This window comes from Haliotis asinina, chromosome 12, assembly GCF_037392515.1.
Source record: "Haliotis asinina isolate JCU_RB_2024 chromosome 12, JCU_Hal_asi_v2, whole genome shotgun sequence".
Taxonomy (NCBI): Eukaryota; Metazoa; Mollusca; class Gastropoda; order Lepetellida; family Haliotidae; genus Haliotis; species Haliotis asinina.
This window is the reverse complement of record NC_090291.1, coordinates 54,397,986-54,421,445: the sequence shown is the minus strand read 5'-3', so window position 1 is coordinate 54,421,445 and position 23,460 is coordinate 54,397,986. Positions and strand designations below refer to the sequence as shown.

General features: G+C 43.5%; 1 protein-coding gene across 1 annotated transcript in view; it reads left to right on the top strand.

Moving 5' to 3' along the window:
• The first annotated feature begins 441 nt into the window (after window positions 1-441).
• The window catches only part of LOC137258482 (protein virilizer homolog), a 44,833-nt gene continuing 21,814 nt past the window's right edge, over window positions 442-23,460 (top strand). The window contains exons 1-19 of the mRNA XM_067796167.1: window positions 442-517; window positions 2,617-2,729; window positions 5,910-5,996; window positions 6,786-6,834; window positions 6,994-7,144; window positions 8,146-9,144; window positions 9,264-9,358; window positions 9,960-10,034; window positions 10,171-10,260; window positions 10,945-11,114; window positions 12,335-12,414; window positions 12,895-13,055; window positions 16,693-16,914; window positions 17,446-17,534; window positions 17,952-18,114; window positions 19,120-19,217; window positions 19,734-19,914; window positions 22,237-22,354; window positions 22,718-22,906. Of these exons, the coding sequence (XP_067652268.1) occupies window positions 452-517; window positions 2,617-2,729; window positions 5,910-5,996; window positions 6,786-6,834; window positions 6,994-7,144; window positions 8,146-9,144; window positions 9,264-9,358; window positions 9,960-10,034; window positions 10,171-10,260; window positions 10,945-11,114; window positions 12,335-12,414; window positions 12,895-13,055; window positions 16,693-16,914; window positions 17,446-17,534; window positions 17,952-18,114; window positions 19,120-19,217; window positions 19,734-19,914; window positions 22,237-22,354; window positions 22,718-22,906 (3,196 nt within the window). The 5' untranslated portion in view covers window positions 442-451. The remainder of the gene's footprint in view (window positions 518-2,616; window positions 2,730-5,909; window positions 5,997-6,785; window positions 6,835-6,993; window positions 7,145-8,145; window positions 9,145-9,263; window positions 9,359-9,959; window positions 10,035-10,170; window positions 10,261-10,944; window positions 11,115-12,334; window positions 12,415-12,894; window positions 13,056-16,692; window positions 16,915-17,445; window positions 17,535-17,951; window positions 18,115-19,119; window positions 19,218-19,733; window positions 19,915-22,236; window positions 22,355-22,717; window positions 22,907-23,460) is intronic.

Here is a 23,460-nt window from a genome sequence, read left to right as displayed (position 1 = left end):
CTCTACCCCCTCCACACACCCTACCCCCGACCCTTCTCAAAAAGCTGTATCCGCCCCCAGTTTACACATGCATATATTTGAGAGAAAGTAACTTGAAAGGTACACTTTATGATATAATTGAACACAGCCGGTACAAATAAATCGTATGGTTACTGATGGTTTCACTCTTTGAAAGAAAGACCTACATATATCTTGACATCATTAATTCTATGACATAGTGCACACATTCCACCCGCATTTGTGATGATGTTCTGTACCAGTCGATAGTTTTATCTTACAAACCAATGAAAACGTTTATAAGGGAAAGTGAGGGAAATGTTGAAATTGTTTAAAACACTTTTGAAGTAGTTCAGTGTATGACCAGAGAGATTTTGGAGAAGATCGAGCAGACAACATCTCGCCAAGTAAGGGAGATAACTAGGAATTTAACGTGATTCAAGCGAGAAGAAACATGGCCGACGCCGATCGGCAGGTCGAACTTTTGTTCTTTGATACGTTTTCTCATGAAAATGCAGAGGTGAGCACTCTTTATTATACCTTGCACATAATTTCCTATAGACAAATGGAAATCACCTTAATGTTCTGTCTCAGTTACTGCCACAGATTTGCAAATGTGCCTGTTGCTATATTTGTCACATGGCCTGCTTACTAACAAATCTCTTCAGTTTGTAAGACCAGACGATGCAGGTTGTTTACACTGACGCCAAGAAGCAAATCTGGTGAACAAACATGGATAGACTGTTACTGTGGACACATCGTGTGTGTCATCAATCCTTCTTTTTTAAGTAACGATATCAATCGATGGGAGAACCGAATATCTGTTCTGTACCCTTTACCGTCTTTAGAAATCTACTGTCTGCATCCTCTAGTCCTTATGCTGAGTATTGCAGAACATGTTCACAGTAGGGCAGTCAAATATATACAATCGTTAGTCATTTCCGCGCAGGCCCTATTTTTCGCCCAGCCGTTTTGAATCCCGAAACATATCAAATTTTACATGTGACGTCACTGGGAGCTTGTTTACAAACAAAGCATCTTACCTCTGCCGCTCAAGCAACAAAATGCTGAGGATCAACCTGAAAATCTGTGAACTGCTTATCATGCTTATAGCTTATAAAGTTGAAAAAAATGCGATGAAAAAACAGCCCGCGAAATCAGAGTACAAATGATTCACTAAATTTCCCCCCAGCGTTGGGGGAAAAAGTGGTTTCAACAGCTGTGCTGCGCTGCACCTAACGCATGCGCAGTGGATAGGTTCTTGAAACAGTATGAATGCCCGGAGTATGAGGTCGTGAGCAGTAGTCTGACTACTTATCTTTGTTGTGTACACAAACAAGTAAATAATCCACTCGTTACATAAAAAAACTTGCTGATTGTGGTAAGCAGCCTCTGTCACCAATGTCTGGTGTTTTTACACATATATGTCTGCCTGCTTGTCTGCTAAAGACAGTATGCAATACACAGCTTCAATTATAGGCCACATGTAATTTGAACTTAACTCCAGTCAGGCTATACGCCGTAAACAAAATAAATTGATTTACGACTCATGTACCCGAATCCTGTCTCTGCCACATTATGTAATTAGGCAGGTGTAGTACTTGTACACAGGACATGTTTTTATGTCTGTGGGTTGCAAACAAACTACATCTATTTTTCTTGGATGACTGGATCTGACGGAAGCTGGTGCAAACTCGTCAGTTTCAAGTCCTGCTTTGTACTTGGACGGATGACAGTTTCCAGCCACACAGTAGTTGACCATCTCTACAGAGATGATTTTTGATTGGGTCAAACGCAGATTCAGAGACCATGTATTTACAAAACCCAACATCTCTTTATACATTCTTTATGGATAACAACTTCTTCTAGTGTATATGATTTTGTTTGTCAACGGTATATGAATCCTTGCTGAAACGATGCATCAAGTACAATAAAAGAAGTTGTAATACATAAACAGTCTTACTTTCTTGTGACTGTCCAAACTTCTAAAATGCCCAAACAGATCATCTTTCTGTACACACAATGAGCCCTCAGCATATCAGCATATGAACCAGCCAATCGGAAGCCGTTTTTACACTTGAGTGCACATCCACCCGCTATGACTGGGTTCGGTCTCCCGAGGACTTCGTTTTGAGGGAATTAAGTGGAAGTACAAAATATTGCACTTTTGAATCGCGATTCTATGCTTATAATTTTGTTTAATTGTTTTTTAACAAGCAGCAATGTATATTATATGTTATGAATAAGTGATAATTGTGTTTTAATTATGGTTGATTTGTTTGGTTGCATGTGACCTTTAATAATGGAAGGTGGAAGTCAGGACTTAATTGGTACTGAATGGTAATGGCAACAGATAAACAGATTTTTTTTGCCATTCATATGATTATTCTATATCAGTCATGGGCTTTAGGTATTATCTTGAGCTTTGTAAGCTTCATGGTGAGGCAAAGGTGAGTTTGAAAATTGTATGCTGGTAGTTTTTCAGTCAATTGGTTCCACTTAAGAAGATTCTGAAACTCATGTGAAGCATGTTAAGAAGATCTAATTATTGATATGTCATATTTTTCTATTTCCTTTTAGAATCTAATTACTAAGACATGATTCTGTTTTTCATTTTAGGAACTTAACCTGGATTTGGTACAGTTTCCATGTCCAGTGATAATCTACGAGGTGCGAGTGATTCCACTTCGTACACAGGTGCAGGCAGATTTTCCCGGTGGCGTGAGACTTGGGTAAATACAAATATGGTTATCTCATCAAGTTTACTTTGTATTCCTTCATGTATTGGTCAATGCGCTTCAGTTCATTTTCTTGAAATCTTCTTTTGTGTAAGAGAAGATTGCCTTGAGCCTTGTCAGAAGTAACCTGAGAAGTAATGTCATCATGTTGGACTGAGAGTATATCATCATTATCATCATGCTGATCACCCAAGTTTGATTCACTACATGGGTACAATGTGTGAAGCCCATTTCTGGTGTGCCTCACCATGGTATTCTGCAATATTGCTAAAAGTGGTGTAAAACTTAACTCCCTCACCATTATCCTCATCGTCAGTTTACTGTTGCTTTAAACTGGGGTCACAATTTGAGCTTAATTTTTGTAATATTATGTTCAACCTCTTTCTTGAAATTTTCAGATTTTGTTATGTTCAAATAGTAGCATCAGTAAGTACCCATAATTCATAAATACTGACTCATCTTTCGCCTCATGTATTTGGATGGAATAATGATGGGCATAACTGTATGGATAACATCTCCATGTTTTTTGCAGAGAGTGATGCTAGGTCATCAATACTGGAACAGCCCTGCATGCAACAGACAAGGAATTGTTATCCAAAAAGTTGGATACCTTTTTTTGACTCACCAACTTTTAGTGTCGATAAAACAATTATTTTTCCTTACCCCGACTTCATGCTTATTATGATTATCTCCTCCATCTATGCGAAGACAGTGGAACAGTTCAAATCCTTTGAAGTTCCCAATATGGGAACTTTGGGTCCCTATACGGTGATAAGTTTTTGCTTTTATTTCCGTCCTGTAATCTCAATCTAAATAATGTTGTGTTTGGTTTTTGGATTCTAATTACTGTCGTCTACAATGTCTGCACACAACACCTTCTGCGAACCAACTGCCGCTGCTTGCACCGCAGTCACTGGATACCGGCCTCTTCACAATGGAAAGGCCAGGCAACAGTTACAACTACACTCGCCCTGCATGACGGTTGATTGGCTGCAGTAGGTCATTCGGATGAAGAAGAAGACTGATCGTCATCTTCATCGGCTGTATCCTCACGCTGCGGTATGGATGATATTACAGCTGAAATAGCTGTGGAGTAGCCTCAAATAGTAGAAGCAGCTAAGCCGGATTCTAATTGAGACTATAAGAACTCCCAACACTTCTACTACAGTCGAGGAAAGGGGACCGTGAACCCCTCTATTTCCACACCAGCGCGTATAACAGGCTCATCTATCCTCATACTGCACATTCGTGGAATCCCTCCTCAAAGCCGGTATTGTGTCTGCAACTGATGCAGGAATTACCCTCACTTAGAGGCGATTCCCGATAGTGGCCAGGCCATCCACTGAATCCTGGGCTTGGGGTGTGGCTGGCCGTTCTGGGATAGTAGGTTCGATCACCGAGGTAACTGTACAGGCGACTGCACTAGCTACTTGAGTATTACCAGAAACCAGCATTGAGATGACCACAGAGGTGCCAGAAGCACCAGTAGCCGCACTTGTTGGGTGGCAAGCTGAGACAGGACTTTGGGAAATCAAGAGGCGATCCAGTCCAGCTGGAAGGCGGCAGTCCAGAATCCGAGAACAAAACATCGGACTCTGATTTGTCACCCCAGAGGCAAATAGATACACCTGGAATGACCCGAACAACTGGGAGATAATCCCAAATATGTCCCGATCGAGCAACCACTTGTGGGGAGCTAGAACACGTGGTGGGAGTGCATCTGCACACACTTTGTCCACCCCTGGGAGATAGACAGGCATAACCCGTATGCTAAACTGATTGTGCCATAGCAGAAACTGCCATGCCTCCTGAAAGAGCGATGGAGACAATGTGCTGCCTTGCTTCAGAATGTAGGACATCGCTGTCTGGTTGTCCATCTCTAGACGAACGGCTTAGAACCTGATCCATGAAGCATTTGAACCTGACTGCTCTCAATTCTAGCACACTGATGTGCAAGGTCACCTCGTGCTTAGGCCATAGGCCCGACACTGTAAGGTTGCCCAGGATGCCCCCCACTCGGTGAGGGAGGCATCCGTCTGACCGGAGTCGTCAGAGGTAAACCTTTGAACTGGTTTCCTGTGTTGGTCAACCACTGCAAGTGGGGAATCAATCACTTGGGAGTGGCCAGATTCTTCTTGTAGCTCTCCGAGTGGAACCATTGCTCTGCGAATACCTGCTGAATGGGATGCATTCTTGGACGTGTACACCAAACTGTGTCCACAACCGCTGTCATGTTGCTTAGCAACTGAAGCCAATTTTGTGCTGAGGCCACGGGGGACTGTAAGAAATGTAACACTATGCCCTGTACCTTGGAAATGCGCTCTTGGGACAGAGAAACCAACCCTCGGGTTGTTTTGAACCTCATCCCCAAGAAAACCAGATCCTTTGTCTGCTCTAGTTCTGATTTTTTAAAAATTGATAACCCAACCTAACCTGGTGAGAATATCCATCACCGACTGTGTGGATTCTCGACTCAGGCGTTGGGAGAGCGTGCTGAGGATCCAGTCATCCAGGTACAGGAAACAATGGTTGCCCTGTGCCCTGGCGACCTGAGCTGGTACTAGCACGAGTTTGGTGAACACCCTTGGTGCCATGGAGATGCTGAAGGGGAGCACACGAAACGGATAACAAACCCCATCTACTACTATTCTACTACACCAGTGAAGGCAGTCACCTCAGCTCTATGTTGATCTACCTGCACCTTATACAGCAATAAATGGAAGCGGTTTGAAAGATGCGCCAGCTTGGGATTCGAATGTTGTACTACAACACCTCATGAGTGATGTCTATGAGCCACTAGACCAGACATCGCTTAAATTATTGACACAGAAAGCGCACTTTCTACTCGCCCGAGCAACAGCACACGGTTCATACTCCAGTCTTCATGAGGTTGCACATCTTGGACTGAGATGGCATTTCAGTCCGACTTATGAGATTTTGGAGAGAGTGACAAGCATGGCTGGTCATGTGACCGTATTAGCGGGAAAGGGAGACTTCTGGTAAGTGAGTGTATTGTACGTCCGGTTTAATTAGAACGGGATTTTAAGTGGAATTTAAAATGTTCCACTGTCTTTGCATAGATGGAGGAGAAAAGCATAATAAGCATGAATTACATTTTGGATAAAGCATTGTATACATTCACATATTCTGAACATCACATGCTTTGTTTTGCAGGGCTACCAATCCATCATCGTTCAAGTTGGAGTTGTACGCCAACAATCTCAGCACTCCAAATGCCTCCACTTTCCAAAAGCTGGGCATGTATGTATATCACACATTTGTATCTACAGCTAGACAATCACAAGTGCCTTGATCATATTTAAGGGTGTCCTGGGTCTGAGAGACTTCAGTGTTCAATCAAGAGACCCTTGAATCGTAACCATTTGAGTGTTGCTTTGACATTGACAATGACTTTCAGTCTTCATGTCCTTACAGACAGTATTCCATAGTTTGTTTTTGTATAGTTTTTGTGTCTGAAGTGGATAGAATTATTAAAAAGCCTGCCTGTCATCAAATATGTCAGCAGCCTGATAGCAGCATGCATTTCTGTTTCCATTTCGTGCCATCACTGGCATGATGTTTTGTTTTGTATGTAATTGTTATGCTCTGTGACGTTTCTATTCATAGAAACCTTGAAATACTTTGGGAGATTTTTAATAGTTTCTTGATGCATATTGGTATTTGTTGATAAGCTCATTTTGAGATTAGCTACAAATTTTATACGTTTCAGCAGAAATAGCAGTTAAGCTATTATCATTTGCAGAATCCTACTGTTCAACTTGTCAGCCAGTTATTGGCTGACCCCAGACTTCTGCTCTGATAAAACAATGTCACTTGTGATATTTTTGTGAGTAGATGCAGTCAATCACAGACTGATAACATCAGGGATTAGTAAGTAGTTCAGTTGTCAAGATGACTAACTCAGTGATTTCATTACACCCCACTATGATGGACATAATATCAACTATATTTATTTACAAACTAAACCAAATTGTGTGTAGTGAATTGTGACTAATATGAACAACAGACTTTGTCTATTGCTTCTTCCAGCCTGGACTACAAGGAGAATGTCACCATCGTGATGAAACCGGAGGAAGACGTGAGTTTGGTTTTTAACTTTTCACTTTAAAGGTGCTATAGGGATGTGGACTAGGTGCCCAGTACAAACTGTTTTAAATCGGTGATCCATAAAAGTTTGCCAACATGTCTATTGGGCGTACAAGGTTTCAGCTTAGACTGCATGTGACTGTATGTGTAGGTGCCAACTGATGGCTTGATACTGAAGGGATGGTACAACACCCTCACCCTGGCAGTGTATGGCAGCATGACCACGGTGGTGATGAAGCCGGACAGAGAGTCACCACCTCCTCCTCCTCCACCACAGCCTGCGCCCAGACCAAAAACACAGGGTAAGTGAGGCAGCAGAGAAAGACCCCCCACACCCCCACCCCCACCCCCACCTCATGCTCACAAGACAGCGTGAATGAAGCTATAGAGAGTCCCCCACCCCTCCACCCCCACCTTAAATGGCAGTCATGCTCACAGTCACAAGACAGGGTGAATGAACCTACAGAGAGTCCCCCGTCCCTCCACCGCTACCGTAAATGACAGTCATGCTCACAGTCACAAGACAGGGTGAATGAAGCTATAGAGAGTCCCTCACCACTCCACCCCCACCATAAATGGTAGTCATGTTGACAGTCACAAGACAGGGTGAATGAAGCTATAGAGAGTTCCCCACCACTCCTCCCCAACAGTAAATGGCAGTCATGTTGACAGATACAAGACAGGGTGAATGTACCAATAGAGAGTCCCCGGTCCCTCCATCCCCCCCCGTAAATGGTAGTCATGTTCATGGTCACAAGACAGGGTGAATGAAACTAGAGATTAAGTTCCCACGCCCTCCACCCCCATCATAATGGCAGTCCGGCCGATCTGTTTGGTTGGCATATTAGAGGTTTGTGAGCAATAATAAAGTACAATTCTTTATGGATAACAACTTCTTTATTCTTATATGATGCAACATTTCGATATAGATTCTTTTACCATTGTCATGCTTGACTTTATTATGGTAGTCAGACCCACAAGACAGGGTGATTGAAGTTAGAGACGGAGAGTTCCCACCCCTACATAAAATAGTAGTCGGGCCCAAAACACAGGGTAATTGAAGAAAGAGAATGAAACTTCATGCTTTCAGATGCAACCCCCATGCATTTGTCCCCAATGATGTACACCTGTATCATGCAGTTAACCACTTTGTGCCCATCTCAGACATGATTATTTACAGGCCAGGGTACTGTTTTTGAAACTACACTGACCATAGCATGAGCTGTTCATTCATTTTCTTGAAGATTGTGAAGGTGAAATGTGAAAGTAAATGTAGTGTCTCTCATGGTGGTTATATTTGCAGAGAGCCGTGCCTCAAGCACCCCTGACGCACACCAGGAAATAGAGGTAAGGCCCCCACCCAGACCAGCACAACAACATCCTCTGGATCTCCTGGAACAGGCTGTGCAACAGCAACGCCAACAACAGCAGCTGCAGCAGCAGCAGCAACAGCAACTTCAGCAGCAGCAACAGCAGCAGCAACAGCAAATTGCTCCACCCCAGCCACAACCACCATTTCTACATGCTCCTCCCACACAGGCTCCTCCTCCTCAGCCTGTGCCTCCCCCTTCTGTCCCCCTTGTACCCCCTCCACAACCTGTTCCCCCTCCAGACATCATGTATCGCTCTGTGCCCGGGGCATTTGATGCCCCGCCGCAGCCCGTTCCACCTCCAGCTGTGTTAGAACCTGTCAGAGATTTCCCAGCTCTTCCATCAATAGCTCCAGTTGAACCAGCTCATGATCCAGAGCCACATGACCAAACTCCGAGAGAGTTCCGAGACTTCCCTCCTGAACCAAAGGAGCCATACGACTCAAGGGAGGAAACACGCTCTCGGGACTCATACGACTGGGACTACCATAGGGACAGAGATAGAGACCGTGATAGAGACAGGGATGTTAAAGCTCGGAGAAACTCCAGGGACAGTGACAGTCGAGATTATTCCAGTTCAAGGGAGAGCTCCCGTGAGCCAAGAGACTACCGTGATAGGGACAGAGACAGAGATTATTATAAAGACAGAGATAGGGAAAGAGAGCGAGATAGGGAGCGGGAAAGAGAGCGGGAAAGGGACAGGGAACGTGAACGAGAACGAGAAAGGGAGAAACAGAGGCGAGAGGAGAGGGAGCAAGAGAAGGAAAGGGAACGTCTCCGGGCTTTTGAGGAAAAAGAATCTAGACCCCGCAGTCCTCCACAGCCTCCTATTCGGAGACGATCGTTTGAGCGGTCAAGGTCAAGGTCACCTATCATGCGTGAAGTGCGTCCCCCAGAGCCATCATCTCCTCCAGAAGAAGAAACAGAGTTGGGTATGTCTACATACATTATTGAGCATTGGAGTATAAAAGCTTACTACAATGTGGAAGCTTGCATCACATGCCAATTGTCTGATGTCTTTGTCGTGACAACTTGTGTGTTTCTGTTGCAGGTGAAATTCTTGATGAGGGCCAGGATGAGATCTATGACACTCTTACCCCGGAGCAGTCTCCTCTTGATGCTCTGTTTTCTGATGGAGAACTGCCGGTATTTGTGAAGGATGTTGTCTTTATTTTAAGAAAATATGGGGTCTAACTGGTATGAGCATATTGTTCTGTAAAGTGTCAGAAGGATGGATGCAGTTTTGAGGGATAAGCCTGCATATGCTGGTATATATTTAGTTGGAAAAGAGAGGTAGATGGACTATGAATCCATAATCCTGTCTCAAATTCTGTTTGTAGGTGAAAGTAAAACTGAATGGCTGTGTAAAGTCTAACAAACTGGATGATTCTTGTGTATTTGTGATGAACAGTTTTTTCAGTTCAGTGCTATCTGTGACCATCATCACCTTTCTTTGGCTAGGCTCACAGATACATAACATGCCACAAAGGACGAATAAAAAGTTGTGTCCCTTGTGTGTGCCAGGAACCTATGATTGTGGGTCAAATCCCAAATGTTTCTAGGTTATGTTTGTTAGTATTCTACCAGAATTTAAGATATGCATTGCCTCAGGTTTTCCCACAGGTCAGCCATTGTGTATTCACCATCATTGTCAGTTGTCAGGCCATGTTAACAATTTCTGAGACTTTGTCTGAAATGCTGTTAAGCCCGACTGACTCATTCTGTGACATCCCACCATTACTTCCAGGAAGGAGAGGACGGAGGCTATGAGGACATCTCATCAGAAGATGACCTCATGGGGGAGGATGCAGACATCATGCCGGTGAGTTTTATGTCCAGATAGTCCCAAACAAAGGATGGCAAGTTTGATGTATATATATGTTTAATATAACGTACTGAGGTAATGCAGCTCTTCACTGAAGTGTGTTTGAAAGAATATGTTTGTTGTGTGATTGCAGGGAATGGACATATACGAGCTCGGTGATGAATCCTGGACTTATCCAGGATCTACTTTCAATCCACTTCATACCTTCATTTCTCCGCTTGCAGTAAGTAGTTTGGGCTCTTTATTGAGAGACTTTATTCTTTTAATCAGGTGAGATACTGTCGTCATAACGTATAAATTATGTTTTGTGGGTAGCATGCACTGGTGACCCAAATGTTTGTGGTGTAGCAGTTTTGCTGTAAGTTCCCATCACTGCCACCAGACTATGCTTGTAAGTTTGAATCCCATTGTGACCTAATTATGTTTCTAGGTCTGTTGGGAGCAGTGGGTAGCCTAGTGATTAATGCATTTGCTTGTCACACTAAAGACCCAGTTTTTACATGGGTACAATGTATGAAACTCATTTCTGGTGTCCCCTAAAATTAATATTGCTAGAATAGGGGTGTAAAACCATACTCACTGACTCACTCGCTCTAGGTTTGTTGGGACCATACACTTGTAGGTTTTGCTTAAAGTGGTAAATGGCTAAGCATTCTGAAACTGACATGCTGGGATACAACTTTGCTGTGTTGGGGTTTTCCCACTTCATGTTAATTTCATAAAGTTGTGGCTTCATAGAGGTGGTATGTATTTCGCAGGTAAGGGGATCATTAAAGAGGAAGAGGCTTTCTTGCAGGAAGTTATGAAGTTGCATTGAATGCCTAGTGAATGTGATGTGATTTCTAAAAATTGTGAGTGATTTATTGCTGTAATACAGGGTGAATGTATGTGTATATTTGTGTATCAGACTTTCTGTGACCCGTCGTCAACTGCATATCAGCTGGAGGTGACTGCGTTGGAAGAGGCAGATGACAAGTCAGTGGAGATGACTGAGGAGGGGACAGATGAGGGCCCAGAGGATGCTGCAAACCTTGCGAACATTGTGAAACAGTTCACTGATGATGACAAGCATGATAAGTAAGATGTATTACTCATCTGATGAGGCTAAATACAATCTGCTAGCACTGCAGTTGGTTGACATTTGACAACCTCCTGACCAACCATAGATGCTTTTGTTTACCAGAGTTTGGTAACCCTTTACGAAATGTTTGCGATACATATGATTTCAGAGCTAAGAAAAAGATTGTACTCATAAGAAAAATGTCATCTATATTTGAATGAGTTTGCCAGAAATTTCTGTTAAACACTGTGTCTTGGTATTATTTTGTTAATCATGAAAGTTCAAGGGGTCCTTTTCCACTGATGTTGAATATAAAACTGTGACCTGGTGCATAGGTTCCAAGTACCACAGGAAGTATTGAAACCTCATGTCCCCTTTTTCGTAACACTTGTACTTGAAAAATGCTGTTACGGAGTAAGATTCTGATATCTGTTAGCATTGTTGAGCATATTGCACGACAGGGTGCAGTACAGCATATTGAGTCACATGCAACTAGGGAACACCTGTAATGTTGCTCCAGAATCTGTCCTGTAAGACTATTTCCATTGGTTGTGACTGGTGTTGATTCTGATGGGATTCCAAGGCAGGGACCAGTCCTCATTCGGGTTGTAGCAGCTTAAAAGTGAAGTTGACTGGGTACAGTGTTTGGCTGATTGTGTGCCATCACACCCTGTTGTTGGACTGTTAGTGTCAGCCTCCTGTTTTGACTTGACCAGATTCCATTGCTGATGATTTGTTACAGGAGAGATTTTGCTTTAGCCTGCATATGACACCCCTGTTGTTGCATTGTTGATATTAGTCTGTGCTTTGACCTGACAAGGTTCCCGTATTGATCATAAGCTACAGAAATGTCAGCATATTTCATTTTTTGTGGAGCACAGTGGTGTAGTGGTTCGCATGTTGGCCACTCATGCCTGAAGCCCGGGTTAAAAAATTCGGGTGGAGACACCAAAAATTGTGACCTAGATCTCATAGTATGCAAGGCACTATTGCACTAAGTCCCCACTTCTGTTTAAAATGGGTACCTGAAAAGCAGATGTACAGACCAATAAGGTCGGACTTAGCACTTTGTAGCAGCTTTGAAAGTACAATTCTGTGAGGGTAATAATATAATGCTGGAGAGCAACATCGAATTGGATTCTAGGTGCAAACATTAGCATTATTGTTATCATTATGTTGTCCTCAGTGACTCTTGTTAATCAGATTATGTGATGTTGTTGCTGTGTGTGTCCTTCAGGTGGGTGGAAGCTTTAGAAACTGTTCCTGGGTACTTGGTGAAAGGATTGTCTTACCTGATGGTGCGGCACAACCGCACAGGTGAGTTAGTTAACTCTACAAAGCCAAAATAAGTTAGTACTTTGAAGCACAACGAAGCATTGTAATGAGCATGCTCATTATGTGATATGTTATGTTTATCTTTCATTAGGGAATGATGGGGGTTAAAGCATTCGCTTGTCATGCCAAAGAGCTATGGTCAATTCTTGTGTCCCCTGCCTTGATATTGCTAGAATATTGCTAAAGTGGTATAAAACTCACTTCCTCGCTCCCTCACTCACTCGCTCACCCACTCACTCATACCCCGACTCACTCACTCACCCACTCATTTAGTCTGTTAGGTATGTATGTCTTTTGCCTTGTTAGTCTATATTTTAAGGAGGAGTAGTAACCAGTAGCTATAGGCTCCTTTGTCATTACCTATTGTGCAATCATTACTTAGTTGGATTATTGCTTGAAAATTGCTCCAGGTGTGTAAACTTTACTCCTGCATCTTGTAGCATTCAATCTTTTCTTTTCTAGATGTGTTGAATACACTCATGATGTGGGCAATGGATGGCCTTGACCTTGAACAAGCCATGCAGCAACCTGAGTCAGCATTCAAAGTGCGACACCTGAAGATGGGGATACGGCTGGCTGGGAGTCTCTGCAGCCTCAGTCCGGACATAGCACTCAACATGCTGGTGAGTCGTGTCTCATATCACTCATCATTTGGCATGAACTGTTTCAATCATCATCATCATCTATATGGGAATACAGTATTAAGGTTGTTTGACTTGGTTTCACTTAAAATATTATCAGAAATAGAAAAATATATAGTGACTCATGTTGACACCAGCCGACAGTGTCGGGCTATGAGGAGAGAGTGACATGCATGGCAGGTCATTTGACCTTTATGGTGGGAAAGGGAGGCTTCCGGAGGGTGAGTGTATTTTACATCCGCTTCTTTTAGAAGGGAACTTCAGGGGATTCCAAGTGTTCCACAACCTTCGTAGAGTGGAAGAGATAAGCAATTAAGTAGAGTCAGGATAAGGAAAAATAACTGTTCTTAGACTGATACCATGTATCCCTAAATTCATTTATGGAGGAATAGAGATCATCAGACAGGGATACATGTCACTGGCCTACATCAGGGAAAATGAAGTTGTCTTCTGTGATTATATCATGCTTTATGATGGGGCTGGCCTTACTTCTCCAGTCCAATGACGTCCTCATCTACAAGATGATCAACGATGACTGACATCTTGACTTTCCCTCTGATTATGCTGATATCTGCAGTACCAGACAACTTACCTACCTTCAACACTTAAGAATGAAGGGTTCCCTGCATGCTTCATCGGGTCCTACATCCTTTGCATGAGCATGTGCACATGCATGCATGAACACTTACGGGGACTGCAAATTATTCTACTAGACTGACACATGCAGAAAGAGCATGCCAACGTTTGCCACTTAATGCCAGAAGATTTCAAATTGGAAAAGGATCAGATGATCCTCTCAATGAAGGATCAACAGTTTATCTCCAAGTGTCTGGCACTAACTGCAGGTTGCCGTTGGTGCTACTGTCAACCTGTACCAACATGGGAAAGTGTGGATATTACTTCATGACATATGTATAAGATAACAAGGGTATTATATTCATTAGAAAAACACCAACAACCAGGAGGGCAGTCTACAGTATTAGGTGGAAGAAGGTTTTGCACGCTTCTACTCAGTCATCTACACGTGCTCACTCCTGTGTCTCCGGGACAAGCCAAACAGTGAAGTTATGGACAAACCTTAATGGTGGAAAGGGAGTCACCGACTGTACAAGATTTCACAATGATCATTTGGCTCCAACACTGGTGACGTCACATCTGGAATCTGATTGGTCCTCGAGAGACAGTGCCCTGTCCAGAATGCAGCTGTCGATCTGATATCAGGAAGTTGTCTACATACGTAAACATCACTATCAACATTAGGAAGTCTTCATTTACAACTGCAACAGAGTCATCTGATTGTCTTCATTAGGCATAGAGGTTGTCTAACAGCAGATTTAACATTGTTTATCTGGAGACTTGCAGCAGTAGATGACAGTTTGTGCCATGACAGCCAGCCAGCTAGAAACAGACTGCGCATGGAGGACGGCTCGCTCAAAAGTTACAGTGTTGGTGATTTGGAGACAAAGAATGGCACATCTTCATTGTATATCATAGAGATTTCAGTACCAACATCTTTATTACAGGTAAAGCATCTACCTGCTCGTACTACCTCACCAACTGTCTTCATGAATATTCAGCTGATTGGAGCGTTCCTGCAGAAAGGAGCATGGCGAACACTGAATGGTATCGTATTACCAGAAGATTATTGATGAAATCAGCATTGGATCTGACGCAAGTTCTACGTTCCGGGGAAGAGAAATCTTCACAATATGGAAATGTTGAGACAAGATTCAATCCATGATACACAAAGTTCTACTCTCTCCATTACCACTGTAACAGTGGCAGTGTCTTCTCCATCTACCAACCTCAGCGCAGCACTTGACCTGAAGGGGAAGACTACAACTATGCCATGCTTATTGCAATGTTTGTACATGGACTCATTTGACAGCTGGACTGCAACAGTCATCTCTACCTAGATACATCGCTACCAGGTTGGGGTGACCACCTAGACAATGACGTTGCAGCAGGAATTTTGGTGAGCAACGAAAGCACTCTGCATATCAACCGCTTGGAGATGGAAACTGTAATCAATGTAGTATGACAATGGTCGACCACATTGAGGAACAGACTACTAATTGGTCCACACCAACGATTTCACAGTAGTGTTCTACATAAACAAGAACTTTCTACTCACTCTAGCAACAGCGCCAAGGATGTCAGAAATAAATGCTCTGGCCTTCAATCATACATGATTCAACATCAATCGTCATGAGACTGTGCATGTAGGATTGTGATTGGATTTTATCGCCAAAATCAACTGCCTGGACAACCGGAGAGACATTTCCACATCCTGGCATCATCTACAGTCCTTGGGCCACATGATACACAGTATTTATCATTGTGCCCAGTCAGAGCATTGAAAGTATATCTCCAACGAACTAAAACTAGTAGACAATGTTTCAAGCACCTGTTCATCCCATTTTCTACACCTACAGAAGTATCCCGCAACACTATCTCAGTATGGATGAGAACCATTATACTGGGAGCCTACAAAGCAGCAGGACTTGAACTTGTGGCTTCCAATCCACATGAAGTGAGAGACTTGGTGTCAACACTGGCTCTACATTGAAACTGCTTGCTAACAACTATAATGGAGAGCTGCTTTTGGAAATTACAACACACTGTTTGCCAACCACTACCTAGGGAACATCAACACTGAGGACGTCTCTGGCATTCACCAGTTTGGGCCGCTTGTCGCACAACAACTAACGGTTCCACAAAGACGCTGCGTTTCACTCATTCTGTTTTATCAAGAGTGATGATGACCCTGTATTCATGAAGGAGTTACATTGAAGGAGTTGATGAGGACATCATGAAGAAAGAGTTGCTATGGAGAACTAGTTGGAGGAAGAAACTATAATATCTAAGATCTCACTATTTATCACGTGACTTGTGAGACCAAGGCATCGTGCAGAGTAAAATGGTTGAGAGTCCATTCGCACGTCTTGAACAGACAACATGAATGATTATGACTCTATTCGTAATGGAGATACTTGTACATGAAGGCCTTGATAGAAATCTTGACATACAGTTGCATTAGACGCTAACAGGATGCTAGCTGATATAAATATCACATTCCAGTCAACGAATGCTTCCCAAGAAGACAAGTTCGACTGGATGTGATCCCCCCATCACAGATGAACATTGGAAGAACAAGACCAAACTACCTCTGTTAATGTTCCCGAAGGAAGGGGGGTTGGGTGGGTAGGAGAGTACCATATGCGTGGGAAAGGGAGGCTTCTGGTGGTTGGAAGGGAACTTCAAGGGATTTCAAGGGTTCCACTATCTTCGCATAGAGGGAGGAGATAAGCACCAACATTGCTGATTTCTGCACTCTCCTCAGTAAAGTCCTTTTTTCGCATTTCCTGTCTCCCTACCACTGGAGCTGTAGTAAGACTGAACTTATTTTATCAGATATTTTACACTTTAGCAGAACTATAAATACCAAACTCAAACTCTCACCTAACTCACTCACTCACTCACTCAATCACTCACTACCTCACTTACTTTACGTCACATGACTCATGTCACCTTACGTGACCTAATCTCACCTTTCTTACCTCACTCACCTCACCTCACCCACATCACTCACTCAAAACCTTTGGCACATGTTTTGCAGAAGCGGGACGTTCAGCACAAGCTGCTTGACCTGTTCCTGTCTCCATACATGGCGTTCAGCGTGAAGCAACAGATCGTAAGTGCACTAGACAAGACGCTGTGCTTCTCTAGTGGTCTGCTGTGGTTCCTGGGTAAACACCCCCAGCAGTCTGTGAAGAAGGAGGACGGCACGGAGGCAGTGTGCTGCTACAGGAGGCTTATGGACATCATGCTCACTAAACAGGTAAACTTGGGATCCATAGTGTTTGTTGCAGCACTGCGTTATAATTGAAATACTTCCTAATCAAGCTGCAACACTGTGTTATAACTGAAATGCTTCCTAATCAAACTGCAACACTGTGTTATAACTGAAATACTTCCTAATCAAGGTGCAACACTGTGTTATAACTGAAATACTCCCTGATCAAGCTGCAACACTGTTATACCTGAAATACTTCCTAATCAAGCTGCAACACTGTGTTATAACTGAAATACTACCTAATCAAGCTGCAACACTGTGTTATAATGAAATACTCCCTGATCAAGCTGCAACACTGTGTTATAATTGAAATACTCCCTAGTCAAGCTGCAACACGGTGTTATAACTGAAATACTCCCTAATCAAGCTGATGTCACATAAGTGGAGTACTGTTACAATGCATCTCAATACCATCTAACAGAAGGTTACCGTGGTACAGTAGTGCAACAGTTCAGGCTTTAGAAACTAAATGTAGTTACTCAGTTGTTGTGAAATGGTTTATTTGAATTATTTCAGTTGGCCAGGACAAGCGTTGCATTGACTGCTCTGAGTCGGAAAATCCACACCTTTGACTTGTTCCAGAATCTGACTCACATTATAGATAAGTAAGTATTGATCACACCTCAATCATATTAAGGGGATGGTAAGTAAGGTGCTGTGTGTGGTGCTGTGAAGGGCTGAAAGACACAGTGACTGGACAAATGGTAGTACATGTTCCCAGTCTGAATTTAAACTGTTTCAAAGGCATTTTAGAAGTTGTTGAGCTGAAGGTGACAGAACAAATTTTATGGATGATCAACTTCTTTATTTTCACAATAGCGACATTTCGGTATCAATTCTTATTCCGTTTTCAAGTATAAGAATCCATACCGAAACGTCGCTATTGTGAAAATAAAGAAGTTGATCATCCATAAAATTTGTTCTGTCACCTTCAGTCTGAATTTAATTTACATTTTAATTCCTTGATAATCCCCGTGATGTAAGCATGGCCGTGTATGTATGCAACTGTGATGTATTTTCAGTGTACTGGATACCCTTCCTCCTCTGGAAGATGATGATATGAAGGGGGCAGAGGGAGAGGGGGAGCAGACATCACCCCCCTGCATGGAGGAGGAGGATGTTGACAAGTTGGTGGCCGCCTTGGAAGAAGTCACCAAGGTCTTCATGCATGCAGCTGAACTCATTGTGAGTATAGGGTGTGACTGACCATTTGAATGATGTAGCCAAGATATGCTATTTTCACCTCTGTATTGGCAGAGTCTGACCACTTCTTACCAAGGAAGCCATTGTCACTCTCTGTAGAAGTCTTGTGTCTTCGAGGATAGACTATTGCAATAGTCTTTTGGCAGGTTCACCTTCATGCCTCAGAGATCGATTACAGCGTGTACAGAATACTGCTGCTCGTACCAAATCTCTCAGTCACAGATATGACCACGTATCTCCAATGTTGCAATAACTTCATTAGCTTCCTATCAAGCACAGGATCAACTTTAGAGTCCTTTGCCGGGTCATCAATGTTTGACCTACATAGCTCCTGTCTACCTCTCAGAACTAATACAACCTTATTGTCCATCTAGATCACTTCGATCAGAAAATCAGGAGCACTTGACAGTACCCAAAGTAAAACTCACATGATTTGGACAACACTGCTTCTCTCTTTTGTTAAAGAGAGGAATGATCTACCTCAACTCATCCGTTCCTGCTCTGTTTATCCCAGTTTCAGAAGTCTCCTGAAAAATCATCTCTTGCAACAAGCTTCTGTTGACGTTTTGTGTACCTTGAGCAGGATACTTAGCCTAGAATAGCGCAATACAAATGCTCTATTATTATTATTATTATTGTTATGGGCAGGGCATTAAGGCAGCAGCCAATATTGGGATGACAGTAGAAGGAGGGGAGAGTATGAGGATTGAAGCAGCAGGATGAAGGGTACTGACTGATTTGGGTACCAGGGACAACTGTAAACAGAAATAGGAAACTGCAATAAGGAGTGGGACCAGAGTGACAACTTTTGCAAAAAAGAAGTTGGTTACGGACAGGCCAAAGACGAGTAGATTAGGGATGACAGGAGTGGGCAGGGTCAGGCGTCAAGCACGATCAATAGTAGGTATCAGGCAATAAATGAGGCAGGGCACAACTGGCTGATTGGGTTATATGGACTCTTAGACTGTTCCCTGAATTCTCTTCCAGGCTCAGCCACGCCGTGGGCTTCCAGGGACTCATGTGTTCTCATCAGGAGAGCCTCCTGTAGACCCTCTGCCTAGCCTCTTTCATACAGCTTATGAGTGGTGAGTTGTCCTACAAATACCCTACCTCTAGTTCATCATGGTAATAGAATTCTGTTTTTGTCATCAATCACAGAGTAAGTTTTCAACATTTGTCCTCGTTCCTGCATATTAGTAGTCAGCACAATTCAGTGCTTACTAATTATGTGCTCAGATTACTAAACCAGATGGCTAGAGTTAGACGCCTGCAACATCTGCCAGGTCAGCTGTCGGAGCTGGCCACATCTGTATAAAGAATCTAGTGATATGATAAGTATTGTTCACTATAAGAGTCAGCAGTCAGCTTCCATGGTTCTTTTGGCATGTTATGTCGTAGGCGACAGGTGGCTATGGCGTGCCTACCTGAGAATCTTTGGGTGAAAGTCCCTTGATAGAGTATTATGACAAGTATTTAATTATATATCTTTGAATACAGTTGAAGCTTTTCTAAGAAACAATTGCTACTTCAAGCCCCAGAGTATAAAAAGAAAAATCAATCATTCTGTTGTATCTGGTGGAAGAAAGCTTTGTGTGTTCCAGTCGCCTGCTTGAGAGTATCTTCGTGTTGACATCGACACCAGCAATGTCAAGTCAGGCCAGTATCTTCACTGCTGTTCAGAAGCTGCTGCTGCACCTCATCAAAACTCAGCAGGGTCTGCTGTTTCTTAGCTGGAAGCCGGACACAACCAATGGCATCATCAGGTCCCTCATACAAATGACGGTGAGTTTCACAGGAAGCAAGGATCTCATCTTTTGTACAACCAATCTTTTTCCCTGGAGGGAACATAGTAGTTGAAATATTTTTCTGTCAAGCTGTGGATTGATTCCCTGCATGGTAGGGTCCCACTGAAGCCCTTATCTAGAGTTCTTGACTGTCATAATGCAAAAATATTTCCAGCGATGCTGTAGATCCATCCTCACTCATTCACTCACTGCTACTTCTTCAGCTGATTTGACTGCTCATTTTCACATGATGTGATACTAGGGACATCTGTGTGAAATATAATCTCACATACACATAAAAATAGCCAGTGGGATTTTCAGTCAGTGGAACCATTGAATCCCACACTTGTTGGTTAGAGGTTTGGGTGGGCATGGTCCATTGTTTGGTTGGTCCATCTCCTGGTTGTCTTGAGAATGGCCAGCAATTGAAAGGCAGCGGCTGATTGAATGTTCCTAAACCAGAGAACCTTCACCTGTCAGGTAGTGTATATGTTCTATGCACTTCAGAATTGACACAGATTATGTGGCACAGACTGTGGACGTGACTGTGGCTGTGATTGTGATTGGCTGTAATTGTGGATCTGGCTTGTACCGTGACTGTGTCTGTGTATGACTGTGACTAAGACTGTGACTGGTACTATCTGACAGTGACTGACTAACCAGCTGACTGGTACTATGACTGAGCCTAATACTGTGACTGGTACTATGACTGTGCCTGAGACTGTGACTGTGACTGAGGCTGTGACTGTGACTGAGGCTGTGCCTGAGGCTGTGACTGTGACTGTGACTGAGACTGTGACTGTGACTGAGGCTGTGACTGTGCCTGAGACTGTGACTGTGACTGAGACTGTGCCTGAGACTGTGACTGTGACTGAGGCTGTGACTGTGACTGTGCCTGAGACTGTGACTGTGACTGAGACTGTGCCTGAGACTGTGACTGTGACTGTGACTGAGACTGACTGAGGCTGTGACTGTGACTGAGGCTGTGACTGTGACTGTGACTGAGGCTGTGCCTGAGGCTGTGACTGTGACTGAGGCTGTGACTGTGACTGTGCCTGAGACTGTGGCTGTGACTGAGACTGTGCCTGAGGCTGTGACTGTGACTGTGACTGAGGCTGTGACTGTGACTGTGCCTGAGACTGTGACTGTGACTGAGACTGTGCCTGAGACTGTGACTGTGACTGTGACTGTGCCTGAGACTGTAACTGTGACTGAGGCTGTGACTGTGACTGTGCCTGTGACTGTGACTGAGACTGTGCCTGAGACTGTGACTGTGACTGAGACTGACTGAGGCTGTGACTGTGACTGAGGCTGTGACTGTGACTGTGCCTGAGGCTGTGACTGTGACTGTGACTGAGGCTGTGACTGTGACTGTGACTGTGGCTGTGACTGTGCCTGAGACTGTGGCTGTGACTGAGACTGTGACAGAGGCTGTGACTGTGACTGAGGCTGTGACTGTGACTGTGCCTGAGACTGTGACTGTGACTGAGACTGTGACTGTGACTGTGACTGTGACTGAGACTGACTGAGGCTGTGACTGTGACTGAGGCTGTGACTGTGACTGTGACTGTGCCTGAGACTGTGCCTGAGGCTGTGACTGTGACTGTGACTGAGGCTGTGACTGTAACTGTGACTGTGGCTGTGACTGTGACTGTGACTGTGACTGTCACTGAGGCTGTGACTGTGACTGTGACTGTCACTGAGGCTGTGACTGAGACTGTGACTGAGGCTGTGACAGAGACTGTGACAGAGGCTGTGACTGTAACTGTGACTGAGGCTGTGACTGTGACTGAGGCTGTGACTGTGACTGTCACTGAGGCTGTGACTGTCACTGAGGCTGTGACTGTGACTGAGGCTGTGACTGTGACTGTGACTGTGACCGTGACTGAGACTGAAACTAATGGTGACTCTGACTAACTAGCTGACTGGTACTATGACTGTGCCTGAGACTGTGACTGTGCCTGAGACTGAGACTGTGGCTGTGAAACTGAAGTAACTAAACTTATGATGTGTTTGGGGAACTAAATGTTGGTCTCCTGGTGAAGTGGATGAAATACTTCAAACAGCGAACTAAACATGAATCTCTTATGACAAGTGCTAATACTCAAGTGAACTCTGAACCCAAGTGAAACCTCAACTTAACTGATTTCATGATAATGCGAAGCATGATGAATCTATGCGATCCGTTCCAACTGTGTTGTCCTGTCTCCAGACCAGTGAATGTGACTATGAGATTGTGTGACTGTGGACTTGTGTTGCTCTGCTTGTGACTGTGGCTGAAACTGTGACATAATGCTAATACTGACATTGGTGTCACCAGGAGGACAGCCCAGAGGAAGGTGTGGACGATATGCCAGCTCGACAGCTGGGGTTAGAGCTAGTGTACCACCTACAGACTCTCCAGTATGTCGACCATCTTTTGGAGTACCACAATAAGCGTAAGTTGAGTCCTAGCATCTCAATAACGTGGTTAAAAAACAGACCTGGCACTCTTATTGCTTTTTGGACAAGGTGTCCTGTCTTTATCTCATAGGAAAACTGGCAACAGCTGAATGTGTGTTAACTGTTATATTAACCTAGTGGTATGGGATGTTGATCATTCAACATGCCAATATTTCACTTCATGTCGCATTGCAACTGATCACAGATATTTGTTTTTAGCAGTGCCTTGTCAAGTAAAAGTTTTGCTTACATATGGTGTTTTATTTTTAGTTTAGTTTTGGAATGCCCCTGTTGGGAACAGATTGGAGCAGCTGGAAGTGATGTTCTGAATCTGGTACATCGTCTTGATTTGGTTTCAGATGGCAGTGCTCGACCTCTGGATGATCCCGAACCACTGGGTATCCTCCAGAACCTGTTCTCAATGACCTTCACCTCTGTGTCACGAGATGCCATACCTATATTCAGCACAATGGGTCGTGAAGCAGTAGTGCATGTACTCAGTCAGGACAACAACCTCAGCGTCCTGTTGCCATTCGTTGAGGAGTCAGGTGAGATGATGCTATCAGCCTGTCCTGTTGGATTGAGACAACCATACTGTGCTGAGGACAAGTGAAAATCCAATCAGGATTGTCTTCATTGACTTGCAGCATTTGAAAGGTTTCATTTTAGACAAGTTCCTAATGCTTGAGCTTTTCTATGTTTTAAACAAATTAAATCTGACAGAAAATTTAAACATAGTAAACAACTTTGTCCTGTTCATGCAAAGACTAGTGAAATAAGGGTGTCACTTGTCCTCTTGAAAAACCTGACTTGCTTTGATGTATCTTTCGGATTGTAGAGTCAATTTGTGGTGCTTACTTGAGGTACTTTCTGTAACCCTGTTCTGCCTCAAGCATCCAGCTCTTTCTTCTTGTTAAATTGGCTGTTTCAATACAGAGTGATGGAAAACATGTCTGTCACAGCTTTTTGGGGAATTTTTTATTGCTGTCAGAGTGAGTGAGTTTAGTTTTACGCGGCTTTTTAGCAATATTCCAGCAATATCATGGCGGGGGACACCAGAAAATGGACTTCACACATTGTACTTGCTCTCAGACCATGATAT